Genomic DNA, 24,899 nt, shown 5'->3' with positions numbered 1-24,899 from the left:
TTCTCGCGGAGATTCCGGGTTCTGTGACGACACGGGGACGTTTCCCAGCGTGACCACGCCCCGAAACAGGCGAGCTGTCAATCAAACGCGGCGACGGTGTAAGCAGCCGGGCCGCTCTCCCAACTCCTGTCGGGGTGGCAAGACGCCTTCCTACCCCTTCCCAATTTAACCAGCAGGCCCCAGTCTAGAGTCTTCCACCTTCGCAGCCGGTCCGTTTCCTTCCCGGTGAGGGAGAGCATCGGTTCCATTTCACAAATGAGAAACTGAGGCTGGGGAACGAAGTCGCTTGCCCAAAACGGTCATGGCAGAGCCTAGACTTGATTGTGAATGAAAACAAGCATGTAAGCACCCTGAAGTCAGGCATTTGACTTTGCTCACTGCTTTTTTTCCTCAGTGCCTGGCACAGAGTAGGTACTCAACAAATATCTAGTGAGTGGATTCTTTTTTTTTTTTTTTTTAGTTTTTTAAAAGTTTATTTACTTCGAGAGAGAGTGTGCACCTGGGAGCAGAGGGAGTGGCATGAGAGGAGAGAATTCCAATATCGAGGTGCCCCAAGCAGGGCTCGAACCCACGAACCATGAGATCACGGACCTGGGCTGAAATCAAGAGTCCGAGGCTTAGCCGACTGAGCCACCCAAGCGCCCCTGGTGAGTAGATTCTAACCCCCAAATTCAGACTCCTTCCTGGTCTCAAGCACAAGGCTCCACACCTGGATTTCACCCACTTAAAACTCATACAAAACTCATACACAGACTGGAATTCCGGCTGGGTACCATCAACTGGACCTCATGGGAATGGGGTCTCCTGCCACAAGTTCCAGGCCCAGGGACGCCGTCCCAGTTCCTTGGCCCCTCCCCCCTACCTGGTCCCAGAATTTTGCTCCTCCAAATCTGCCCAGGAACCACGTCTCCCTCCCGAGGGGGGCATCCTCAGTCTAGAACACAATTCTCACCTGGATCTGGGGTAGATGTTTGACCGTGGCCGCTTGACCCTGCCCTAGCCACTACCCAAGAATCCAGGGTCACTCCCTCCTCCCTGGAAAACCTGGACCCGTCCACTCAAAAACACACTTCCGGGATCCCCGGCTCCATGAACAACTCAGGAGTCCTGACTCCAGGCTCACACCTTTTCAGGTACCCAGAAGTCTGAGCCCCCTCTAGTTCCAGGATCCCAGCTCCCTTCAGGGTGCCAATGAATGACCCGGGCCCTGGAGTCCAGGCCACAGCTCCTCCTCTCCAAACTGTTAGGAATCCGGCCCAGCAGGGACCCAGGAGTCAGGGGCGGGGTGGGGTGGGGGCAGCCCCTCCCCTTCGCGGTGGGGGCAGCTGAGCCAGGGGTCAGGCTGGCGGGGGTGGGGGGGTGGGGGGGGGTGGAAAAGGGGCGGGGTCAGCCGGGATTGGAAGGGGAGACAGCAGCGTGGGCGGCTGGCGGACCAGCAGAGAGGAAAGAGAAACGGAGAGGGAGGAAGAAAGAAGGGGAATCTGAGGGAGAGAAGGAAACAGCGGCGGTGGGGACGGAGAAAGAGAAAGAGGAAGAGCTTGAGTGTGAGGGAGAGAGAGGGGGAGAGAACGAGATGGAGATCTAAGGAAAAGAGACTCTGTGAGTCAGAGAAGAAAAGATCTGGAAGAGAAACAGAAAGACTGGAAGAGAAAGTGCTGGTGGGGGGGGGGGAGAGGGGGTGCGGGCAGGGGAGAGAATGAGCCAGAGAGAGACTGGAAGAGACAGATTAGAGACAAATAGACAAGCTGGGGCCAGAGACAAGGTGTTAGGAGCCTAAAGGCAAGAGGGACCAGAAGTGACACAAAGCAAGAAGTGTGCGAGTGAGCAGGTGAGAAGGCAGACAGGTCTGAGAGGCAGCACCCAAGAGCCAGAAAAGGAGGGAGACTGCAGCTGGGTGCCCCAGCGCCCGCACGGCCCTCTTACCCCCATCCTTGGGACCCCAGAGCTGGTAAGTTCCCTGGCTGGCCTGGGAGGGACTGCCTGGGTGTGCATTCCTGGCGTCCGGGCTTGGCAGGGATGGCCTAGGGGTGCGTGTGGGAGGGCTGGAGACAGGTAGCTGGGGGCAGCCGCGAAGAGGCAGGGAATGGGGCTCCCTAAGCACAGAGAGGGTCAAATTCCTGGCGAGAGTGCAGGGGGCAAGAATAAAGGAGCCCCTATTCCCTGTCTTGGGCGGCAGACAGCTGCCCCCCTCCCCGCAGCTGCCAATGCCGCCCACCTCTCTTGGCATCGCTCTTGGTATGCAGTCCCGGGCCAGGGCCTCCCCCAGCCCCCCAGTCCCCAGACAACAGGCTCTTTCTCCTCAGCCTCCTCCGACCTGCGAGCCCCTGACCCCGTCTCTGTCCCCAGCCGGGTCAGCTGCAGAGACACGCACACAGCCCCTTTCTTTCTCTCCCCAAGCCCTTGATGGAGGAGGGCAGACCCCGGAGCAGCCTCAGCCTGGCCAGCAGCGTCTCCACCATCTCCTCCCTGGGCAGCCTGAGCACCAAGGTTTGAGCTTCTTGGAAGGGCCGGGGAGGTAGGCGGGGCTCTGGGCTGCCCCATCCTCTTTTTTCCCAGTCCTGGTTCCGTGCCAGCTCAAGGGATTCTGTTGTTAGGAGCCAGGATCCTTAGCGATGGGATCTGCCACACCTAGTAAGGTCCCCAGTTGCCCACTAGCCCCAGCTAGGAATTTAGAGACGCTCCCAGCTGTCTCCACCCCTCCTGTTTTCCCAATTCAAAGCCAGAGTCACAATCTCGCTTGACTTGGTTGCTAAGTTAAGGCTACTCCCCAGCCATGAGGCTCTCCCCAGGAATTCACAGGCGGTGACTACCCTTGACTGGGACTGAAAACTCCCTGTCCCAGCTCCAGGCATCCAATCTACCCAGTTCTGAAACCCGAGAAGGAAAAGACCTTTCTCAAGAGGGCTGAGATAGTTGCCTCCCAAGTCATTGCCCCAGCCCCAAGTTCAGTGACACTCATTTCCTTGTCCTCTGCCATTCTCTTCACTCATTTAGACTTTACCAAGCTCAGAATCTAGAGATTCAATCCCAACTCAGTGCCATCCCCAGGGCAGGGCATCCTGGGGGACCCTAGCTATGGATGCTGGAGATGCCTGGGTGGACAGGAGAAGGGGCTCCTCTCCTATTGGGAGGGAAGGATTTGGAACCATCTGTCTCTGGTCGTGGTTGCTCAGGGATGTCACTCCCTGGCACTGAAACATCCTTCCATTCAGCTGACCCATCACCAGGGACTCTGCATGGAGATCTTTCTTGATTATGGGGACCTCCCAGGCAAGATCTCCAATTCAGATCCCAAAGACTGCACTACATCTCTGGCTCAGTTAGACCCTTGATCCCCAAATTCCTTCCTCGTCAGCCAGTAGTCTCTTCCTTTCCCCCAAACAGCTCCGTCCGCCCATTAAAAGTGTCCGTTAGCTCTGTAACGCACACATCCAATTCTGATCTCAGAATTCAGTCCCCTCCTTGGGTGGTTTCTGAGGGCGGCTGAGGTTGGGTCTTGGGTTGCCTGACTCCCAATGCACTGCCTCCCCCAAGCCCATCCAAGGCCCCATTCACATCTGTCCTCCTTCTCTCCTCAGAAGCCTACCCGGGCAGTAAGCAAGGTGCACGCCTTCGGGAAGAGAGGCAATGCACTCAGAAGGGACCCCAACCTCCCGGTGCACATCCGAGGCTGGCTTCATAAGCAGGTGGGGTGAGCGGGTGAAGGGAAAGGACACCGAGTGATGCTAGAGGCTGTCCCCCTGGCTGTCCCCTGTTTCTCTTCTTCCAAGTCTCCAAATGTGTTTTGTTTTTCTTTTATTAAAAAAATAGATATTTATTTAGTTTTGAGAGAGAGAGCACAAGTGGGGGAGAGGCAGAGGGAGAGGGGGACAGAGGATCCAAAGCGGGCTCTGTACTGACCGCAGCGAGCCCGATGAGGGGCTCGAACTCATGAACTGTGGAATCATGACCTGAGCTGAAGACTGAGCCACCCAGGCACCCCACCCCTCGTTTTTTTCTAACAATCCTTCCCCCCTTTTTCTGTCATTGTTCTATGCACCCGTTCATTCAGCAACCGCTTCCTGAATATTTACAAGGTGCCAAGCCCAGATAAGACAAACAAGTATAGTATATTCAGGATGGGGCAGGGCAGAGACGGATAATACGTTAGCTTGTTTCAGACTGTAGGAATTGCTTTGAAGAAGTAACACAGGAGGATGTACTGAAAAGTGACAGAGGGGGGCGCCTGGGTGGCTCAGTCTGTTAAGCCTTCAGCTTAGGCTTAGGTCCTGATCTCACAGTTGGTGAGTTGGAGCCCTGCATCGGGCTCTCTGGTGTCAGTACAGAGCCTGCTGTGGATCCTCTGTCCCCCCCTCTCTCTGCCCCTCCCCAAGTCTTGGTCCCTCTCTCTCTCTCTCTCTAAAATAAATAAAAACCAGGGCCCTGGGTGGCTCAGTCGGTTAAGCACTGACTTCATCTTGGGTCATGATCTCGCAGTGTGTGAGTTCGAGCCCCACGTCCGGCTCTGTGCTGACAGCTCAGAGCCTGGAGCCTGCTTCAGATTCTGTCTCCCTCTCTGTTCCTCCCCGACTTGTGCTCTGCCTCTCTCTCTCTCTCTCTCTCTCTCTCTCTCAAAAAATAAACATTTAAAAACTTAAAAATAAATAAAAGTGGCAGAGTACCATTTGACTCTTGGTCAGGGAAGGCATCTCTGAGATGACATTTGAGTTGAGGCCTAAGTGGCATGAATCACTTCATCATATCGTGACATGAATGAGGCCGATCGTGTTAAGATCTGGGGGCCAAGGGAATCCGAAAGCCAAAGGCCCTGCAGCAGGCCAAAGATTGGTGTTTGGAGCCAGCCAAGGGTTGAGACAGGAGTGGCAGAGCAGTGGTTCTCAAAGTGGTCCCTGGCCAGTATCCTCAGCATCATCAGGGAACTTGCTGGAAATGGCACGGTCAGCTCCCACCCACCCTAGATCTACTGACTCAGGAACTGTGGGCATGGGACCCAGGAAGCTGTAATGTAACAAGCCCTCCTGGTGATTCTGATGCAGGACCAAGTGTGAGAGATTCCCTGCCAGCCTGTAAAAGAGAGTAAGGAGGGGCGCTTAGGTGGTTCAGTCAGTTAAGCGACTCTTTTATTTAAATGTATTTTTTAGGTAATTTTATTTATTTATTTACTTACTTATTTAGAGAGGGAGAGTGTGTGAGCGGGGGAAGGGCAGAGAGAGAGAGGGAGAGAGAGAATCCCAAGCAGGCTCTGCACTGTCAGCGCAGAGCCCGATGCAGGGCTCGAACTCACGAACTGTGAGATCGTGACCTGAGCCGAAACCAGGAGCCGGACGCTTAACCGACTGAGGCACCCAGGCGCCCCAAGCGTCCAGCTTTTGATCTCAGCTCAAGTCTTGATCTCAGGGTTGTGAGTTCAAGCACCAAGTCGGGCTGTGCACTGGGTGTGAAGCCTACATTAAAAAGAGAGAGAGAGAGAGAGAGAGGGTAAATAATTTGAGATTTATTCTAGGTGTGACTGTAAGCTCTGTTTTGAGCAGGGGACTCCCCCAATCTGGCTTCTAATTTCAAAGGATCATGCTGGCTTCTGCGGGAAGAGATTGAAGAAGAGAAGAGGGGCAGGAGGTTGGAGAGAGTAGTTCTGGCAGAGGAGATGGGGAAATACAGGATTAGGGTTGTGGCTCAAGCCACCTTCCTGGCCTCTCTGTGCCTCAGACTCCAGCGTAATCAGACCGAGTTGAGGTATGTAACGTGCCTGCCCACGTGTTGTATAGTATCTTGTTCCAGCCTTCCAGGAACTTCTCAATCCCCAGTTGACAGATGAGAAGACACAAGTGGCCTAGCCAGGAAATGACTAGTCTGATGGCATAGTTTGAGAGGGGTGGAGCTGGGAACCAAACGCAGGTCTGACTGTCCAGAATCTATGGTCGCTCGACCACGACGCTCTGGCTTCCAGCTCTCCAATTCCATCCATTGCATCAAACGCGTTTCTGTTGCGCTCTCTCTATGGGTCCCCGTCCCCAGGTGTCACTGTCTCCGTTCCCACATTTCCTCTCCCTACTTCCCGTCTCCTCAGGCCTCCCCTCCTGCTCTGTTTCCCCAGGACAGCTCCGGGCTGCGCCTCTGGAAACGCCGCTGGTTCGTCCTCTCCGGCCATTGCCTCTTCTATTACAAGGGTCAGTGCCCTGACCTGTGTGGGGTGGATGGGTCCCCCCCCTCCACCGCCTCCGTTTCCTCTGGCCTCTTGGCCTCCAGATCCCTGTGTGATCCCTGAGCCCAGCCCCTCTTTTGCAGACAGCCGCGAGGAGAGCGTCCTGGGCAGCGTCCTGCTGCCAAGCTACAGTATCAGGCCAGATGGGCCAGGAGCCCCCCGAGGGCGGCGCTTCACCTTCACCGTGAGTCCGTCCCTGGGGTCACTAAGGCACTAGGCAATGGGGGCAGTCATTGGGGCATCCATTATTGGAGATAAAAAGTCTTGACCAGGGTCCGTGGCATCCTCCTTTCTAGAGGTCGCGGGCGTCCGCGTCCCCAACTGTCTTTCCCCGCAGGCTGAGCACCCAGGCATGAGGACCTATGTTCTGGCCGCTGACACGCTGGAGGACCTGCGGGGCTGGCTGAGGGCGCTGGGCCAGGCCTCTCGCGCAGAGGGGGACGATTGGTGAGTATAGGTCCTGGCGGTGGCCCTGACGTCCAATCTGGGTCCACCTAATCCCCAGCCCCTCCCCTTTAGGCGCTGCCTCGTCAATGTCCAATCACTTGTCTTGTAGCTCAGGAGACTCCGCCCTTCAAGTCCCACCCCCAGGGAAATTCATCTCCTCCAATCAGCAAAGTCTTTCTCTTCTAGCCTCCACCCACCACTTTGTCCAGCCCCCGCCCATCAATATTCCACCCTCCCTGGTTGGCTCCCTCGGAAGTCTCCATCCCTAAGGATGCCACTTAAAGAATGTCAAATATAGAAAGACCGTCACTGCCCGAGCCTGACCCACGTTTCAGGCTGGAGACTCATAGTCTGGGACATTGGGTCCAGAGACCCGGATGGATCTTGTTACACTCCCCCCTCCCCCCCACTAGTCACTGCCACACTCTGGGCCTCATTTTTCCCATCTGCAAAATGGGAACAATGATTTATACTGCACCACCTTCGCTTTATTCTGTGTATGTTCCCGTGTGTGCTCATCCGTGAAGTGGGAATAAGGGTTGTTATGAGGCACAAAGGAGTGTTGTCTTTTTCTGTACCCACTTGTTAGCGGGCGACCCAGGTCACCTGCACTTCCCCAGCCGGGAGAGGGCCCTGGCGGCCCCGGTGGCCCCCCGGAGGTGAGCAGAGGGGAAGAGAGGCACAGCTTAGAATCACCGGAGGTGGCTCGGCTGTCCAGAGGTCGCGGACGACCTGGGCTGCTCACTCCCAGCCCCACAGCCGACCTCCAGTCTGGACCTCGGATCCGGAGGACTAGGAGCCCCGAGTGAGTTGACGGAGTCTGGGACAAGAAGGTTTTACAGGGCCGAGCATCGAGCATCGGAGGGGAAGAAGAAGGGGGTGGGGGGTGGGGGGGGGGGGAAAGAAAAGGGAAAAAAAGAAAAAGAAAAAAGTTGGGGGCGTGGCCTAAGAGGAGGGCAGGGACTGGGACTGCTTCCCGTAAGGCTTAGAGCTTTCTTTCTTGAGTAGGTGGGAGTTGCTGGAGTTCTTATGGGGTCAGAACCCATAGGGGACAAGTCCTAAGGAGGAGATGCCACAAAGGGGGAAAATATTCATGCTCTGGCTAATAGAGGGGAGTTCTACTCCAGAGGGACCGTCAGACACATTGGAAGGAGACGCACACATGATGACTGGGTGGGTAGTGGGGTGAAGGGGCTCGAGTTGACCTAGTTCCCCTATTCTCTCTTCCCAACAGCCTGTTCACACCCCTCTCTCGCCCTCCATCCCCTCTGAGCCTCCCCCGGCCCCGTTCTGCTCCTGCGCGCAGACCCCCTCCGACCTCGGGTGACATAGCACCTCTTGCCAGACCCCATACCCCTCTGAGTCGCATCGATGTCCGGCCTGCCCTGGATTGGGGCCCCCAGCGCCAGACACTCTCTAGGCCCCCCACTCCCCGGAGAGGACCTTCCTCTGAGGCTGGGGGAGGAAGACCCCCCAGGAGTCCCCAGCACTGGAGTCAGGAGGCCAGAACACAGGTCAGCAGAGAGGTAATGGGGAGGGGGACTACATTTCCCATATGGCTACGGGCTGTCTTTCCAGGCTGGTCTGCGGGCCATGGCCCCTTGAGCATCATGGGGATTGTGGTTCAGCATAATCACTGCTGGGTTCAGATGTGAGGGAAAGTGAACTTCATTTCCCATCAGTCCTCAGGGCTGTCTTTTCGGGCTGGTCTCTGGCCATTACCCCTTAAGTATTATGGGGATTGTAGTCCAAAATACTGTCCTGCAAGACCATGCTGGGAGAAGCAGTGTGGATTACATCTGTCTTGTGTCTCCAGTTTGTTTCCAAGATGTTCACTTGCTGTTTTTCTCTGAGCATCATGGGATTGTAGCCCAGAATATCTACAGTTCACCAAAGATGTGAGAGTGAGAGTAGATTACAACTTCCTTTGGTCCCTGGGGCTGTTTTGCCAGGCTTGTCCCATTAGTATCATCCTATGTGTCCCCACGGTGGCACATAGCTGGAGGACAGGTAGTTGAGAAAGTTGTGGGGCTCAGTTCTGAACCTCAGTGAGTCTCCTGAGTCACATCAATTCTGGACACATCCACTCTAATATTTGTTACTAAAACATGCCAATTTCTAACCATCTCTGTTTCGATATTCCTCCCAGGCCCCCTCTGGCTCCACGTATCTCCAGCTCCCCCCGAGAGCTCCCGGGACCCGGGCTTCCATGGTTTTATTGGTAGGTGTCCTGGAGCGCCTTGAATCTGCCAGAGCCCCCTTCCTTGCTTTCTTTGCTATGGAGAATGTCATCTCCGGGACTTGTGTGCCTAGAGAAGACTGGGTATTTCCAGGTCCCTTGGCAGACTCTTCTGTTAGTTTCCCAAGACTGTTGCAAACTGGGTGGCATGCATATAGAATATCTCTCCATTCATTCATATCATCTTCCGGGTATATATTTGAGTTTTAAGTTTTTTTCCGCAGGGATCTTGTGTGCTCTTAGTTAAGGTAATTCCTAAATTCCTGATAGTTTTTATAGCTATTTGAATGGTATCTTTTTCTTTTTTTTTTTTTTTAACATTTATTCATTTTTTGATAGAGAGACAGAGCATGAGGGGGGGAGGGGCAGAGAGAAAGGGAGACACAGAATGCAAAGCGGGCTCCAGGCTCTGAACTGGCAGCACAGAGCCCAACGTGGGACTCAAACTCACGGACCGTGAGATCATGACCTGAGCTGAAGTTGGACGCTTAACCAACTGAGCCACCCAGGTGCCCCCCGCCGCCTTTTTTTTTTTTTTTTTTTTTAATTGTTTTCTAGCTATGGATGGTATAGAGATATATGATTGATGTTTGGAATGTCATCTTTCCTCTGGGATCCTTTCTGAATTCTCTTATTTTTTATTTATTTATTTATTTATTTAATTTTTTATTTTTTATTTTATATATTTTTAAGTAATGTCTACACCCATCGTGGGGCTTGAACTCACAAACCCCAAGACCAAGAGTCACATGCTCTCCACTGATTGAGCCAGCCAGGTGCTCCTGAATTCTCTTATTCTGATCACTCTTTGATTTTGTTGGTTTCTCTGGGTAGGTGAGCATATCATCTGTAAATAATAGTGGTTTTACTTTTCCCTTTCCTATCCTTACACTTCGTTTTGTTTTCTTTTTCTTTTCCAATAGCATCGGTCAAGATCTCTACTACTGTGTGAAACTGTAACAGTAGTAGTGAGCATCCTTATTTTATTTTCTCTTGTAAAAGAAATGTCTGTGTGGTGCCTGGGTGGCTCCGTCGGTTGAACGTCCGACTTCGGCTCAGGTCATGATCTCACGGTCTGTGAGTTCCAGCCCCGCATCGGGCTCTGTGCTGATGGCTTGGAGCCTGGAGCCTGCCTTGGATTCTGTGTCTCCCTCTGTCTCTCTGCCCCTTCCCTGCTCGTGCTCTGTCTCTCTCTCTCTCAAAAGTAAATAAACGTTTTAAAAAAAAAGTTTTTAAATAAAAAAAAATAAATAAAAAAGGAATGTCTGAATTTTCTCCCCGAGTCATAACATGGCTATAGCTGTTTGGTAACAGAGCCCATTGGATCTCCCTAAAGCCAAGAATCTGGCGGTTGGTCTACTGAGGTTTGCTAAAGCTTGGAACAAAGCTAATAAGGAGAAAGGTGTCTGTCATTAGAAACAGGGCTTGATTCAGCACTGAGCTACAACAAAGACCTGTCTGTCCATGTGACCCCTGGCTTTTCTCTTTCTCCTCAGCCGGGTCCCCCCCTAGACTCAGCTTTTCACCAAAGCTTGGAGACAGATGTAAGTCCTCCCTGGCCCAACCCCTGCCGAGTTCTCAGAGGCGGGAAGAGAACACTTTAGATGGTGGCGGTGGTGGTGGCCGTGGCCGCAGAGAGGACAGGGGAAGAGCCAGATCTGGTCCATAAATAGCTCCTGTCCTCCTCTTTCCAGACTCTGTTGACCAAGTTGTGTGGGCAGGACCGGCTCCTGAGGAGGCTACAGGAGGAGATAGACCAGAGACAAGAGGAGAAGGTATGAGGCTCTGAAACGGGGGAGGACTCTTGGCCTCTCCACCCATCTCTCCCTTCCTGAGCCCCAGCGTGCCCCAGGATTTGGGAGGACACCGTCTCTCTCTCTCTGGGGCTGTACGTGGATTCAGAAGTTGAACCACCTTCCGTCTCGGTGCAGGAGCAGCTAGAAGCAGCCTTGGAGTTGACCAGGCAGCAGCTGAGCCAAACAACCAGGGAGGCCGCGGCTCCAGGGAGGGCCTGGGGGCGCCAGCGCCTCCTGCAGGACCGACTGGTCAGTGTGAGGGCCACTCTCTGTCACCTGACTCAGGTGAGCGTCTAGGAAGGAGCATGCCCTCCCAGGAGGCCTGAGGACGCTACAAGTTGTCAGTGAAGGGGACCTGCCAGCAGAGGCTTATGGGAAGGTGGTTCTTGAGCATTCCCCTCTTTCCAGGTTTTAAACCAGTCATCTTGACGGTCTTAGAGAGTGAGGGGCAAACAGCCAACAAACAGCAGACTTAATTTAGTGGTTTGAGAGGGTGAATTTGACATGGGCTTCCTGGTTTTGAATCTCAGCTCCTGCTGTGTGACCTTAGAAAAGTTACTTGACCGCTCTGGGCCTTAGATGCCTCTCTCTCTCTTTCTCTCTCTCTCTCTTTTTTTTTTTTTTTTTTTTGAGAGAGAGAGAGAAGACGAGTAGACAGAGAAGGAGAGAGAGAATCTTAAGCAGGTTCGACAGCCAGTGCACAGCCTGACCCGGGGCTTCATTTCACAAACAGTGAGATCATGACCCGAACCTAAATCAAGAGTCAGACGCTCAACCGGCTGAGCCACCCAGTTGCCCCCTCAGATGCCTCTTCTATGAACTTGAAATGATAAAAATAGTATTTAGTACATACAGTCATTGTAAAAATTTCTTAAATACATACATATTTAAACATATATAATCTATAATATACATATATAAATGAGTGATTATTTAACACTTATATATTATGTAATATATTTTCTATATATATCATGTATATATCATATATTTGTGAATATGTAAAAGTTAGGTACCTGGTAGATGGTAAGAAATATTTAAATGTTCGCTGTAATTATTGTTATCTGTAAAATGGGGACATTGATAATACCTACCTCACAAGAATTAAATAAATGAGAGCTAAGTGTGGTGCCTAGTACACGGTAAGCACCTAATAAGTATTAGCTGTGATGATAATGATTCTTCCTTGGGGGTGCTTAGAGACCCTGGGGGTCTCTCTCTCTCTGTCTTGACTGTCCCAAGAATTTATTAGATCTGTAGACTCTTCCACCCTAGCGGAGTTCAGAGGTAATCAGAGGTATTTGTCTACACTAGCAGCTCATTGGAATGGCAGGTTCCTTATAGACTCTGGGGAATCCTAGTAGTCTGAGCAAAGGGGCTCTTGGGAATTGTAGTCCATATGTGTCCTCTCCCCACCCCCACCCCCACCCCCACCCCCCCAATCCGGGCACTGGGAACCAGGCCTTCCTTCCTCCTCCTCGGGCTGGGAAAAAATGGAGTGGGGAAAGATCTGGTGGGTGGGCGTACTAACCCTGTGTTTCCCTGTTTTGGGCACCTGAGGAGCGAGAGCGGGTTTGGGACACATACAACAGCCTGGAACAGGAACTGGGCAGCCTGAGAGAGACTCTGGAGTACCTGCTGCACCTTGGTTCCCCCCAGGTATACATACCCCTGCCCCAAGACCCCACACTCCACCCTCGGCTCCTTGTCCGCCATTGAAACCCTTTTGGCATTTAAGCCCCTCCCACTTCGTTTCAAACTCCTCCCCTTACATCCTTTCCTTACATTTTGAACCCTTTATTGTAGTTAAGACCTTGCCCTTCGTTTTAAGACACACCTGTTTGGAATCACTCTCTCTTCTGGTTCTAAATCTCTCCTCTAATTTTGAAGCCCTGTCCTCTGGTTCAAAATTTCACCCCTCAGCCCTGCCACATCCTGTGTCCTGACTTTTGCTGTTTCATTTATCCTCTGGAATTTCTAGTTCCAAATCCAATCACTTGGTTCAAGTTTCACTACTTTTTTTTTTTTTTAATATTTATTTATTTTTGAAGGGGCGGGGGGGGGAACGGGCAGAGAGAGAGGGAGACACAGAATCCGGAAGCAGGCTCCAGACTCTGAGCTGCCAGCACAGAGCATGATGTGGAGCTTGAACCCACGAATCATGAGATCATGACCTGAGCTGAAGTCGGAGGCTCACCCGACTGAGCCCCCCAGGTGCCCTATTTTCTTAAATGTTTATTTATTTTGAGAGAGACAGAGAGCACAAGCAGGGGAAGGACAGAGAGAGGGAGGGAGAGAATCCCAAGCAGGCTCCGAACTGTTAGTGCAAAGCCCCACTTGGGGCTGGATCTCACGAACCACAAGATCACGACCTGAGCTGAAATTAAGAGTCAGATGCTTAACTGAGCCACCCAGGTGCCCCTAAAGATTTTATTTTTAAGTAATCGCTACATCCAACATGGGGCTTGAACTCACAACCCTGAGATCAAGAGTCACATGCTCCTCCAACTGAGCCAGACAGGCTCACCCCCTACCCTACTTCTTCATTCTAAACCTAATAATCAAGTTTCTAGATCATATATCTTTAGTTGAAAACGTTGACTTCTAGTATTAAATGCATACTCAGATTTAAGCGCTGCTCTCTGCATGTTAAATCCCTCCCCCTTCTTCCTAAAATCCACTCTCACTGCTAACCCCCCTCCCCACTGGTGTTAAAAATCACTTGGCACCAGCAGTATATGCAAAGAACCAAATTAGGTTTATTACAGGAATTCAAGGTTACTTTAACACTTGAAAATCAGTCCATGTATTTTTGTAAAAAGGAGAAAAGGCTTCATCTCAAGTCTAGCAAATAAAGGTATGAGGAGCAGAGAAAAAGAAGTAAACTTATTTTCATTTATAGATGACATGATTGTATATATGTAGAAAATCCAAAATAATCTCTGGATAAGCTAGTAGAATAAACAAATTCATCAAGGTCACTGAATGCGAGGATAATACGCATAAATCAATGGTCTTCCTGTATGTTAGTACCAAATGAATAGAGAATATTTATAAACAATAGTGTTTGTAATTGACATAAACAAGCAAAATATCCAGGATGAAATCTAATGAAAGATATGCAAGGCATCTATTCGGCACTCCATAAAACATCACTGAGAGAAATTAAAGAAGACTTTTATAAATGGAGAGATATACCATGTTCATGGATAGGAAAGATACCATAATATAAAGATGTAGTCTCTCCAGATTGATTTCCCCAGTGGGGATTTACAATCCCAGTACAAATCTGGGAGGTTTCTGTGTAGAGATTGACAAAATGACTCTAAATTGTATCCATCAGGGCAAAAGACTAAAAGTAGCCAAGGCAACCTCCAAAAACAAAGCTGGAGGACTAAGGCAAGTGAATGTCATGTCTGTCTGCAAAGCTACAGTTAATAAGACAGTGTACTAATGTCACAAGTTTAGACAAATAGACAAAAGGGATAGAATAGGATATTCAAGAGCAGATTCACATATATTTATATGCTCTCAAACTTATAATGGAGATAACTGCAGAGCAGTATAGAAAAGACAGTGTTGGCGCGCCTGGATGGCTGAGTTGCTTAAGCATCTGACTTCGGCTCAGGTCACGAATGCACAGTTCATGAATGCAAGCCCTGCATCGGGCTCTGTGCTGACATTTCAGAGCCTGGCGCCTGCTTCAGATTCTGCCTCTTTCTCTCTCTTCCCCTCCCCTGGTTGCCCTCTTTCTCTCTTTCTCAAAAATAAACATTAAAAAAAATTTTTTTTAAAAGAGTAGGATAAAATTATCCGCGTAACCTCACTCTGTGCAGAAATCTGTGTCCCCACCCATTGCCCCGTTCTCTCCCACTCTCTCAAAAATAAATAAACATAAAAAAGTTAAAAAAAAAGAAAAGAAAAGAAAAGCCAGTGTTTGTGATAAATTGTGATGGGTCAAAGGGATATCTGTATGGAAATGGATATCCACAAATAGAGCCTCCACATGTACACATCATGCGTTTATGACTCCATAAATACAGCCTCGCTGATTTCAGACCCATCTTTAACCCTCCTGGCATTTTCCCACCTTTTGAGTAGCGGATTTCTCTCCTCCCCCCCAGGACAGAGCATCTGCTCAGCAGCAACTATGGATGGTGGAAGACACGCTGGCAGGTCTGGGGGGCCCCCAGAAACCACCCCCCAACGCTGAACCCGACTCCCCATCCCCTGCACTCCAAGGCGAGGAGTCCTCAGAGAGGGAGGTGAGACGCACAAGCCTCTTTCCCCACCCCCAGCTCCCTGTCCCATCTGCCCTGGCCCAACTCATCACCCACTCCCCTTTTTCTCTCTCCCTTTCTTTCTCTCAGCTAAGCAACCCCAGGCAAGTATCCTAGGCTCTGGAAGTATCTAGGATACTGTGCTGATCAGCAGAGAGCCCTACATGGGGCTCGAACTCATGAACCGTGAGATCATGACCTGAGCCCAAGTCAGACCCTTAACCTACTGAGCCACCCAAGCACCCCTCCCCTTATGTTGAATAGGGATAATAATTGCCACCTTGCAGGAGGGGATTCAATGAGATAATGCGAATAAAGTGCTTATCACGGCGCCAGATGCATAATCAGTATAAAACCTTGCACTTAAAATGCCTTGCTATGTGCCAGGCACTGTTCTAAGTGCCTTACGTGCATGGATTCAATCTTCAGACATGGATTCAAAGGTGAAATATGGCCCAGAGAGGGAAAGTAACTTGAAGAAGGTTGCACAGCCCCTAGGTGGCAGAGCTGAGATGTGAAACTAGGATGTCTGGCTCCTGGTTTTCAGTCTTAACTCCTACTCATGCTGTGTCTTGATGGCCGAGTGCCCGAAAAATGACAATGATAAGCATTATTCTCCTTTCCCGACCGTGCCAGAGCCTGCCTGAGTCCTTGGAGCTGAGCTCATCCCGGTCCCCTGAGGCTGACTGGGGGCGGCCGCCCGGGGGTGACAGAGACCTCCCCAGCCCTCGCTCAGGTGAGTGTCCTGGCCCGGGTGGGACTTGCTTGGCATTTCCTGTCCTCACCAAGTCCCGTTCTGTCCTCCCAGGTCTTGGATCTCCGAGGGTCTCCCGGGCCTCCAGCCCTGAGAGTCGTCGTCCTGTTTCCCCACCGCCAGGAACCAAGGTAGGCAGCCCACCCAGCCTCCTCGGGTCCATCTTGTAACCCTTTAATCTGAGCACCCCCCACTCTGGGGAGACAGCTGCGAGAAAGGAGTTCTAGGGCCACACCCCAGAGCAGAGAGAGAGACTGGTTGAGTGTTGGGATTGAATTCTGTCTCTGCTGCTTCTAAGCTGTGTGACTTTGGGTCAGTTATTAAACCTCTCTGCCTCTATGTTCTCATCTGCAAAACGGAGCTAACAGGAGTACCTACAGCCTAGAGCTGATGTGAGTATTCAAACTAAGTGAATGCCCACTAGGTTGAAAATAGTGCCTAGATGTAGCATCTCATTCATTCATTCAACAAATATTTATTAAATATCCCTTTGGCTGTCCAATAAGGTAGCCAGTCGCCACACGTGATTATTTAAGCCTAAATGAATTATAATTTGGGGCACCTGGGTGGCTGAACTCTGTTAAGCATCCGACTCTTGATTTCGGCCCAGGTCATGATCTCACGGTGCGTGAGTTCCAGCCCTGCATCAGGCTTTGCATTGACCGCACGGAGCCTGCTTGGGATTCTCTCTCCTTCTCTCTCTGCCCCTCCTCCTCCTCTGTCTCTCAAAAGTAAATAAGTAAACACTTAAAAAGAAATCAATGAATTGGGGCGCCTGGGTGGCTCAGTCGGTTAAACGTCCGACTTCAGCTCAGGTCACAGTCTCACAGACCGTGAGTTCAAGCCCCGCGTCGGGCTCTGGGCTGATGGTTCAGAGCCTGGAGCCTGCTTCCGGTTCTGTGTCTCCCTCTCTGTCTGCCCCTCCCCCATTCATGCTCTGTCACTCTCTGTCTCAAAAATAAAACTTAAAAAAAAAAAAAGAAATCAATGAATTAAAACGAGGGGCTGGCTCAGCTGGCTTAGGCAGTAGAGCGTGTGACTCTTGATCTCGGGGTTGTGAGGTCGAGCCCCATGGTGGGTGTAGAGATTACTTAAAAATAAAATCTTTAAAAAAATGCACTAAAATGAAGTAAAATGAAAAAATTCACTTGCACTCACTGCATTTCAAATTCTTAGGAGCCACACTTGGCCAGAGGCTACCCTGTTGGACAGGGCAGATACAAAACATTGCCACCATCACAGAAAGTTCTATTGCACAGAGCTGTTCAGGCGCTGAGGGCACAAACGTGAACAGAACGAGGAAAAAAAAAATCCTTCCCTCAGGAGTCTGACATTCTAGTGGGAAGAGGCAGATTATAATTTACTGTACATTATTTTATACGTGATAAGTGCTGAAGAGGTAAAAGCAGAAGGTCTGGAATGCCGGAAGAAGGGGTACAATTGTAAATGGCTTGGTCTAGGGTAAGCCTCATGCAAAGGTGACACTTGTGCAGCTACCTGAAGGAGGTGAGGGAGCGAGCCTTGGGGATATCTGGTGGAAAAGCGTTACAGGCAAGGGGAACAGCCTTTGCAGAGGCTCTGGGGCAGGACTGGGCCTGCGGTGTTGCGGAAGCAGGTAGAAAGTCAGTGTGTCTGGGACCGAGTAAGCCAGCGAGGGGGAGAGGGGTAGAGGGCAGGAGACATGGGTCAAGGGCGTGGATCGCGCATGCGTGGTCCTGTGGCCCTAGGTGAGCCTGGAGCCCTGGAGCGTTCTGAGCTGCCCGAAGCGGGAACCGGCGCCCTCTGAGGGCCGTGCGGGGAACAAGCCGCAGGGCGAGCGCTGAGGCCGGGACCCAGTGAGGACAGTCCAGGCAGGAGATAACGGTCATTTCCACTAGGTTAGAAGGAGTGGAGATGTTGAGAGGGAGGCAGATTCTTGTTACGCCGGTCTGCAAACTTTATCCAACACTCTCGGGACCAGATGTAATTCAAAACGCAAACATTTGCAGACTCCAGGCTGGTAATATGCGTATACTGTGTATTCTATAATCTCCCCCCCCACAGCGCCACCCTTAATCAAACACGTTACATTTCTCTAGCAAAATGTATGAATGTTCATACTTAAACGGGATTTGGTTTATAAATAACGTCTGAATTTAAATGTCAAGTTTTTAAAAATATAGCAACAAACAACCAAATGATCGATTGAGTTCCGTGGAATAAAAATTGATTATAGGGGCCCCTGGGTGGCTCAGTCGGTTGAGCATCCGGCTTCGGCTCAGGTCCTGATCTCACAGTCTGTGGTTCGAGCCCCGCGTCGGGCTCTGTGCCGACAGCTCGGAGCCTGGAGCCTGCTTCACATTCCGTGGCTCCCTCTCTCTCTGCCCCTCCCGGGCTCCCGTTCTGTCTCTCTCTCTCTCAAAAATGAATAAACATTGAAAAAATTTTTAAAAATTGATTATAAATACCAGGCACTTTTTAAAAAATTTTTTTAATGTTTTATTTATTTTTGACAGAGAGGGACAGAGAGACAGAGCATGAGCGGGGGAGGGGCAGAGAGAGAGGGAGACACAGACTCCGAAGCAGGCTCCAGGCTCTGAGCCGTCAGCGCAGAGCCCGACATGGGGCTCGAACTCACAAACCGTGAGATCATGACCTGAGCCAAAGTCTGTCGCTTAACCGACTAAGCCGCCTAGGGGCCCCAAACGTTTATTTATTTTTGAGAGAGAGAGAGAGACAGACTATGAGTGGGGGAGGAGCAGAGAGAGAGGGAGACACAAAATCCAAAGCAGGCTTCAGGCTCTGAGCTGTCAGCACTGAGCCCGACGCGGGGCTTGAACCTACAAACCACAAGATCATGACCTGAGCCGAAGTTGGCCACTTAACCGACTGAGCCTCCCAGGCGCCCCTGGGGTGTCTCATTTTAATTGAGCAAATCGGTTGGGATCTCTTGGTCACTTAATAAATCCACACTGTTGAAGGTCAGCAATGAACTGTGTAAGGGCTGAGGGCAGGCCTCCCCAAGATGGGCCACTTTAGCATGAAGATTATTCTGAGCTAAAGGCAATCAAGACCCTGGGGGCCCAAGAGAAACATTGGTGCCTCCCTTAACTACATAGAAAAATCGAAATCGGAGCTCTTTCCCAGAATAGGGTTATTGGCTGAGATAAATTTTATCTGAGTGGCCCATCTGTATGGCAGGACAGCCATCTCATTACCAAATATCTCCTCCTCTTCTCGTCTCTCTGTGAAGTGCGTCCCTTCCTCTAGAGTCCCAGGCCCCTACCCCCTTGTCCTTGGTTCGGAATGATATGCATACCTCATTTTGCCTGACAGCCTCTGGAATCTCCACGTCCGTGCGGACTCCCCGTGCGTCCGCTGTTACATTTGGATTTCTCCGCTTAATCTGTCTTGTGTGAATTTGATTCTTGGTCCGGCTGGACGGACGCTTGAAGGGGCTGGGGATTCTTGCCCCTGAGAACTGACCATGTATTTCGTCTTTTTCTCCACCCCCAACTTGGGGCTCGAACTCACCATCTTGAGATCAGAGTTGCCCGGTCTTTGGACTGAATTCACCAGCCAGGGCGCCCCCTGCAGGGCCATTTGAAACATTCTCGGAGCCCTAAATCTGTGCTTGGATTTTTCTTCAGAGCTCTTAGAAGTCACAGATATTTCTTTTTTTCTTTACTTTTCTTTTCTTCGTAAGTTTATCCATTTATTTTGAGAGAGAGAGAGAGAGAGCAGGAGCGCGAGCGGGGGAGGGACAGAGAGAGGGAGAGAGAGAGAGAATCCCAAGCAGGCTCCACACCCAGGACAGAGTCTGACACGGGGCTCAATCTCACTAACTGTGAGGTCATGATCTGAGCCAAAATCGTCGGTCGCTCGACCGACTGAGCCACCCAGGTGCCCGTTACCAATATTCCTGTTGCTTCTTTTCACCGTAACCCACGGGGCCGTCTTGGGCTCCTTCGTTTATCTTGGAGATCAGTTTAAACCAAAAGTCATAAATAACAAAAAGCAAGAAAGTAGCCACGGATGGCAGGGGCCCGCATGACAGAGGATGTGCTGAGACTCAGGTGACGATGCTGTACGTCATAATACCAGGTGGATATCGGCACCAAGTTTAAGAAAACGTGTCCGTTTTTAGGTTTTGTTTGTTTGTTTGTGTGTTTGCAGTGACAGGGGAGGGAGAGGGGATGTAGAATTGCGTATAGGAGATTTTTGGAACTGATCTGGAAGGTGGAGCCAGTAAGATTTCTTGGCACATTACAGGTAGGGTATGAGGAGTCGGGGAGTGACGATTGGGTCCTTGGCCTGGGCCTCTGGGGCAGTGCAGTTACCATGCAGGGGATAGTGGAGGGAAGGTGAGGAATCCAGGTTTGAATATGCTGATTAATTCCGAACTTCAAGTTTGAGATTGTTCAAGTCACCGGGGCTGTTGTAGGCCCTGGGCTCGTGTGTACTGGGTTTCGCTGGACGCTGTGATTGCTGAGCTGAATCAGGCCACATCTCAGGCTTTGGGGAGCCTCAGACGGGATCACGATGAGAAGAGAGGGAGGCGTGTGCGTGGTGCAATGGCAATAGCTCAGGGGCTCTGGGGGACACCAGCGGGCAGCTCCCAGACTCAGCCTAGGCGTGTTGTGGGACAGTTTCCTGGAGGTAGAGAGACCTTCAAGAATAGGTTAGAATTTACCAAAGGGGAATTTACTAGGGAAACAGCTGGTGCAAATGTTTCTAAAGCCAGCATCTCTGCTAGCCTACAGGAAGCCTTTTTGTGAGTTCGGAGACAGGCAGGCACCCCCTCTGGGAGGGCAGAGCATGACTTGGTAGGTGGAGGGCTCAGCCCTTGGGCAGTGAGCAACACATACATCTGTACAGGGCCGCTCAGGAGCCCAGAACTCTGGCCTCCAGAACCCCATCCGCCAACTGCAGGGTGGTCCAATTCAGAGCTACGAACATCTCCTGTGGGAGAAGTCCCTCACAGCGTGGGACACTCCAGAGGTCACTGCCTGGAGGTCATGGCCCAGAAGCTCGGATGGTATGTCTCCGGGTCAGAGAGCTCTGCTTGGGGTCTTATAGCTGCAGCTTTGTTGTGTCTTATCTGTGGCTGGCTCCCTGTATGTGTCTGTGTCCACACGGCCCCCTTTCCTTAAGGACACATGTCTGCGGCTGGAGAGCCCCGTCTGCCTGTCTCCTGCCCGGAGCAGCTGACAAGTCCCGACAGCCTTCCTGCATCTCAGTCCCTCTCTGTCCCCTCCGGTTCAAGCTGGCAGTGTTCCTGCTGAGATGATTTCCTGGATCCCCATGTCACATGCCTAATCTCTTAGCAAACGGGTTGTCTGGCCACACCCTTGGGGTTCTCTCCAGACTTCTGGTTTCTTTTTAGCACACTTTTCTCCCCCCCCCCCCCCCCGGCTTTGATTTAGCTCTGTCCTCTTGCGTTTTTTTTTTTTAATTATTTTTTAATGATTTTATTTATTTTTGAGACAGCGCATGAGTGGGGGAGGGGCAGAGAGAGAGAGGGAGACACAGAATCCGAAGCAGGCTCCAGGCTCTGAACTGTCAGCACAGAGCCCGACGCGGGGCTCGAACTCACAGACCGCGGGATCACGACCTGAGCCGAAGTCGGACGCTTAACCGGCTGAGCCACCCAGGCGCCCCTGTCCTCTTGCGTTTTAAGCTCTTCAGGCTAGAAGCCCATGATCAAGGTGTGAACAGGGCTGTGTTCCCTCTGAAGGTGCCAGGATCTGTTTGAGGCCCCTGTCCTAGCTTCTGCTGGTTCCTTGGCTTGTGGGGGCCGACTCCAGTTATACGCGGCATTTTCCCTGTGTGTGTTGTTCATCTGGTTTTGACGGCCAGAGAGAGCTCCCCAAATCCTTTCAAAGGCCAACCCAAGTCGATCCTCTTGACAATTTAGTTAATGCATCTCCTTCTTGGGGCGCCTGGGTGGTTCAGTCGGTTGAGCGTCTGACTCTAGGTTTCGGCTCAGGTCATGATCTCATGGTTCATGGGATCGAGCCCCACATTGGGCTCTGCACTGACAGCACAGAACCCACTTGGGATTCTCTTTCTCCTCTCTCTGGCCCTCTCCCAACTTGTTCACTCTCTCTCTCAAAGTAAATAAGCATTAAAAAAAATTATTTTTTAAAAAATACATCTCATTCTTCCTTTTGTTGTGTCTAAGTTGACTCAAGAGTTGTTTCCTGGGGCGCCTGGGTGGCTCAGCTGGTTAAGCGTCTGACTTCAGCTCAGGTCGTAAACTTGCAGTTCGTGAGTTCGAGCCCCACGTCAGGCTCTGTGCTGACAGCTCAGAGCCTGGAGCCTGCTTCGGATTCTGTGTCTCCCTCTCTCTCTGCCCCTCCCCAGCTTGGACTCTGTCACTCTCTCTCTCAAAAATAAATAAACACTAAAAAAAATAATAAATAGATAAATAAACAAACAAACAAAGAGTAAAAACAAAAAAGCCCAGAATCTTGACTACTCATGCAGAGAAGCTGGATATGTCCAGGAAGTGTGGGTGCTTGTTGGGCTGGGGGTTTGGATTCAAACAGGGCAGCTGATGGAACTGAGGCCAGAGAGGCCAGTTGGGCCTTAAACATCCTGAGGGTGCTCGGAGCCACGGGAGGACAAAGTCTGCTCTCGGCGCAGAAAGATCGCCCTGAATCTGGTGGGGACCTTAACGGGAGAGGGCAAGACTGGAGGCCGAGAGAGGTTCAGGGAAGAGATTAAGGGGAGCACCAAGGTTGGGGCCTCAAGCGTTCCTCGTCTCCCCAGGCCCCCCTCGCCCGGCCTCGGATGAGTGCCCAAGAGCAGATGGAGAGAATACGCAGAAACCAGGAGTTTGGACGGCCTCTCCCTCGCCCTGCTTCCCCCCGGCACCTCACTCTGGGGAGAACACTGTCCCCAGCCAGACGCCAGCCTGACAGAGAACAAAGGGTGAGGGGAAGAACAGAGGGCGCACGGTGGGGTGGTAACGGATCCTCTCCTTCAAGTTTCAGGCTCAGTTTCCTTCTCTGTAAAATGGGGATTTCTCTCCCGCTTTACCCAGAACTGGGTTTTCAGACTCACCCCTGATCTGTGTGCCCATGTGATGGCTCCCCTAGTGGGGTGGTGGTGCGGCAGGGGAGGCAGAGACAGTGTCGCTTCACCAGTGTTGTTCTTCCTTCAGAATGGGGGTCACAGGTCTGGACTGTGGGCCCAGCTTTTCTTTTTTAGTTCCTCTGCGTGATCAAAGCCGGGGTGGGGGGGGGAGGCGGGGGTTGGGGAGGGAAGTGAGCAAGTAAGGAGATGATTATATTCATACTGTTGCAATGGGGAGAGCATTCCAGCGCTGAAGATACGATCAGCACGATGTGTGTGAGACTTTTCTAGGAGGAATTAGACAAGTCCTAGGTGGGTCATTTTGCAGCTGGGATTGTTTTTGTAATCAGAAGGTGTCTCAGCCAGACACCAACAGCTCAGGGGTGTTAGAGGGGGTTAGAGGGGACCAACAGCTCAGCTACTCCATTATGAGGCGTAAATTGTGAATTTGGAGGGTCTGTTTCTGGCCTTGTCTTGTCATAGGTGAACAAGAGGGTGGTCATTTGTCAGTCTTATGTAGGTCATATGGAGAAGGGTGCTTTGCAGTAAGCCATTTCCCCGAATGCAAATGGCTGGGGGCGGGGGGGGGGGTACTTTCTTAACCCTTGCTGTTTTCCAGGAATGCATGTAAAGTTAAACATTGTCAGTGTCTCCGGGGCAATTTCATTCCCTCTCTGAGCCCCCTTCATTTCACCCTCAAAATCAGACCATGAGGACTTCCAGGTGAGGAATTTTAATGCCCCGATTCCTTTGCAGCCTGTCCAGGGACACTCAGGAGCCCCCAAATGGCTCAGAAGCTCTGGATCCTGGAGCAGGTAAGGAAGTGGAAAGTGAGGCAGGAAGCAGAAAATCAATTTGCCAAAGGCTGCTTGCTGTCTCTTGAGTACTAAGACATACAGACTGCAGAAGCTTCTAGAGATGCTTGAATTCCTGGGCCACCAGAAAGGCCAGGATCCGCAGTGAGAACTGGAGTTTCCCAAACTGCAGAACTGGATTGATATGAAACTCCTTTTCTTTGTTAGGAAAGCGGGTGAAATTTAACAAGGAATAGACTATGAATCCCATAATGCAAGCTCTGTTTAAAGTCCTTTAGAGACATGTGCTAGGGACTACAACTCCTGGGAGGACATGCATGGCCCTGTGGTACTGGCTAATTGTAGACGCCCCCCCCATATCTCTTTTTTTCTAGTCCGAGGACCACCACCCCTTATTTGCCAACATCCGAAGGTCACCGGGAGAGAGTCCTCAGCCTCTCTCAAGCTCTGGCCACTGAGGCGTCGCAGTGGCACAGAATGATGACAGGTGAGGAGGGGCTGGGGATCTTGGACTCCTGGGTTTTAGGGAAGAGGGAGCCAGACAGAGCCTGGAATCCTTGGTGCAGGTCGGGAGGGGTCTGAGAGCTGCTGGAAATCCTTTGTCTTGATGAGGAAAGTGCCCTTGAGGGCTCCGAAGTTCCAGATCCCAGGAAGGAGGGGACAGGGTTTCAGGACTCCTGGGTCTGGGGGAGGAGGGGGTTGGGGCCAGACCTGTGGGTCTGAGGGAGGAGAGGGTGGGGACTGGACTCCTGGGTCTGAGAGGAAAGGCCTGGTGGTCTGGACTCCTGTGTCCCAAAGTTTGCCATTCTCATCCCCCCAATCGTGCTGTGCAGGTGGACATTTGGACTCTCGAGGAGACCCTCTTCCCCCCGCGCCACCGCCTCTGTCAGATCCCACCCCCCAGGTGACCTCACCCCCGAGGTCTCCAGTGGCTAATTCCAGTAATTCCAGCTCGGCTGGGTGCTCCCACCGGGGTAGTGGGCGTGGCGCAGGCCCCGCCTCTTGGGAGCCCACGTGGGAATCGGGGACCGCCCCTCCCGCCCTGACCCAAGAAGAGGGGGCGTGGCCTCTGCGGGTCACTCTGCTGCAGTCCAGCTTCTGACCTGCCCCACGCGAGCGCCGCAGCCAATCGGAACGTGAGGGCGTGGCCTCGAGGTACCGCCCGGAGATCTGGAGCCACTCAGGGCGCAGTGGGGGCGTGGTCTGGTCTCCTTGGTGGCCAGAGGAGGAGTGTATATCGCCAAAGTTTGATTTTTCCCAATACTTGTCCAAATGCGGATTAAAACTTTGAACTTTTAGTCAATAGC

At 51.6% G+C, this 24,899-nt stretch overlaps 1 protein-coding gene across 8 annotated transcripts; it reads left to right on the top strand.

Moving 5' to 3' along the window:
- Positions 1 to 62: 62 nt before the first annotated feature.
- PLEKHA4 (pleckstrin homology domain containing A4) lies at positions 63 to 24,890 on the top strand. Of its 8 annotated transcripts, XM_053211357.1 has the most exons (21): positions 63 to 341; positions 461 to 647; positions 2,398 to 2,487; positions 3,579 to 3,686; positions 6,095 to 6,167; positions 6,286 to 6,386; positions 6,540 to 6,649; positions 7,239 to 7,454; positions 7,884 to 8,175; positions 8,799 to 8,870; positions 10,385 to 10,432; positions 10,583 to 10,663; positions 10,820 to 10,969; positions 12,245 to 12,343; positions 14,809 to 14,949; positions 15,601 to 15,700; positions 15,773 to 15,849; positions 22,472 to 22,633; positions 23,534 to 23,592; positions 23,967 to 24,079; positions 24,426 to 24,890. In XM_053211357.1, exons 3-21 carry the CDS (start codon positions 2,404 to 2,406, stop codon positions 24,692 to 24,694), a joined length of 2,355 nt encoding a protein of 784 aa, XP_053067332.1. In that variant the 5' UTR covers positions 63 to 341; positions 461 to 647; positions 2,398 to 2,403; the 3' UTR covers positions 24,695 to 24,890. The 8 variants fall into 8 exon arrangements, with proteins under 8 accessions (XP_053067332.1, XP_026893812.1, XP_053067333.1 ...); XM_027038007.2 differs by lacking the exons at positions 63 to 341; positions 461 to 647 and adding an exon at positions 1,406 to 1,948 and having other exon boundaries at positions 2,304 to 2,487; XM_027038006.2 differs by lacking the exons at positions 63 to 341; positions 461 to 647 and adding an exon at positions 1,407 to 1,948.
- Positions 24,891 to 24,899: the final 9 nt, after the last annotated feature.

The sequence above is a fragment of the Acinonyx jubatus genome, chromosome E2, assembly GCF_027475565.1.
Source record: "Acinonyx jubatus isolate Ajub_Pintada_27869175 chromosome E2, VMU_Ajub_asm_v1.0, whole genome shotgun sequence".
In the NCBI taxonomy this organism is placed as follows: Eukaryota; Metazoa; Chordata; class Mammalia; order Carnivora; family Felidae; genus Acinonyx; species Acinonyx jubatus.
The sequence above is the reverse complement of the archived record's forward strand: the minus strand, read 5'-3'. Positions and strand labels throughout refer to the sequence as shown.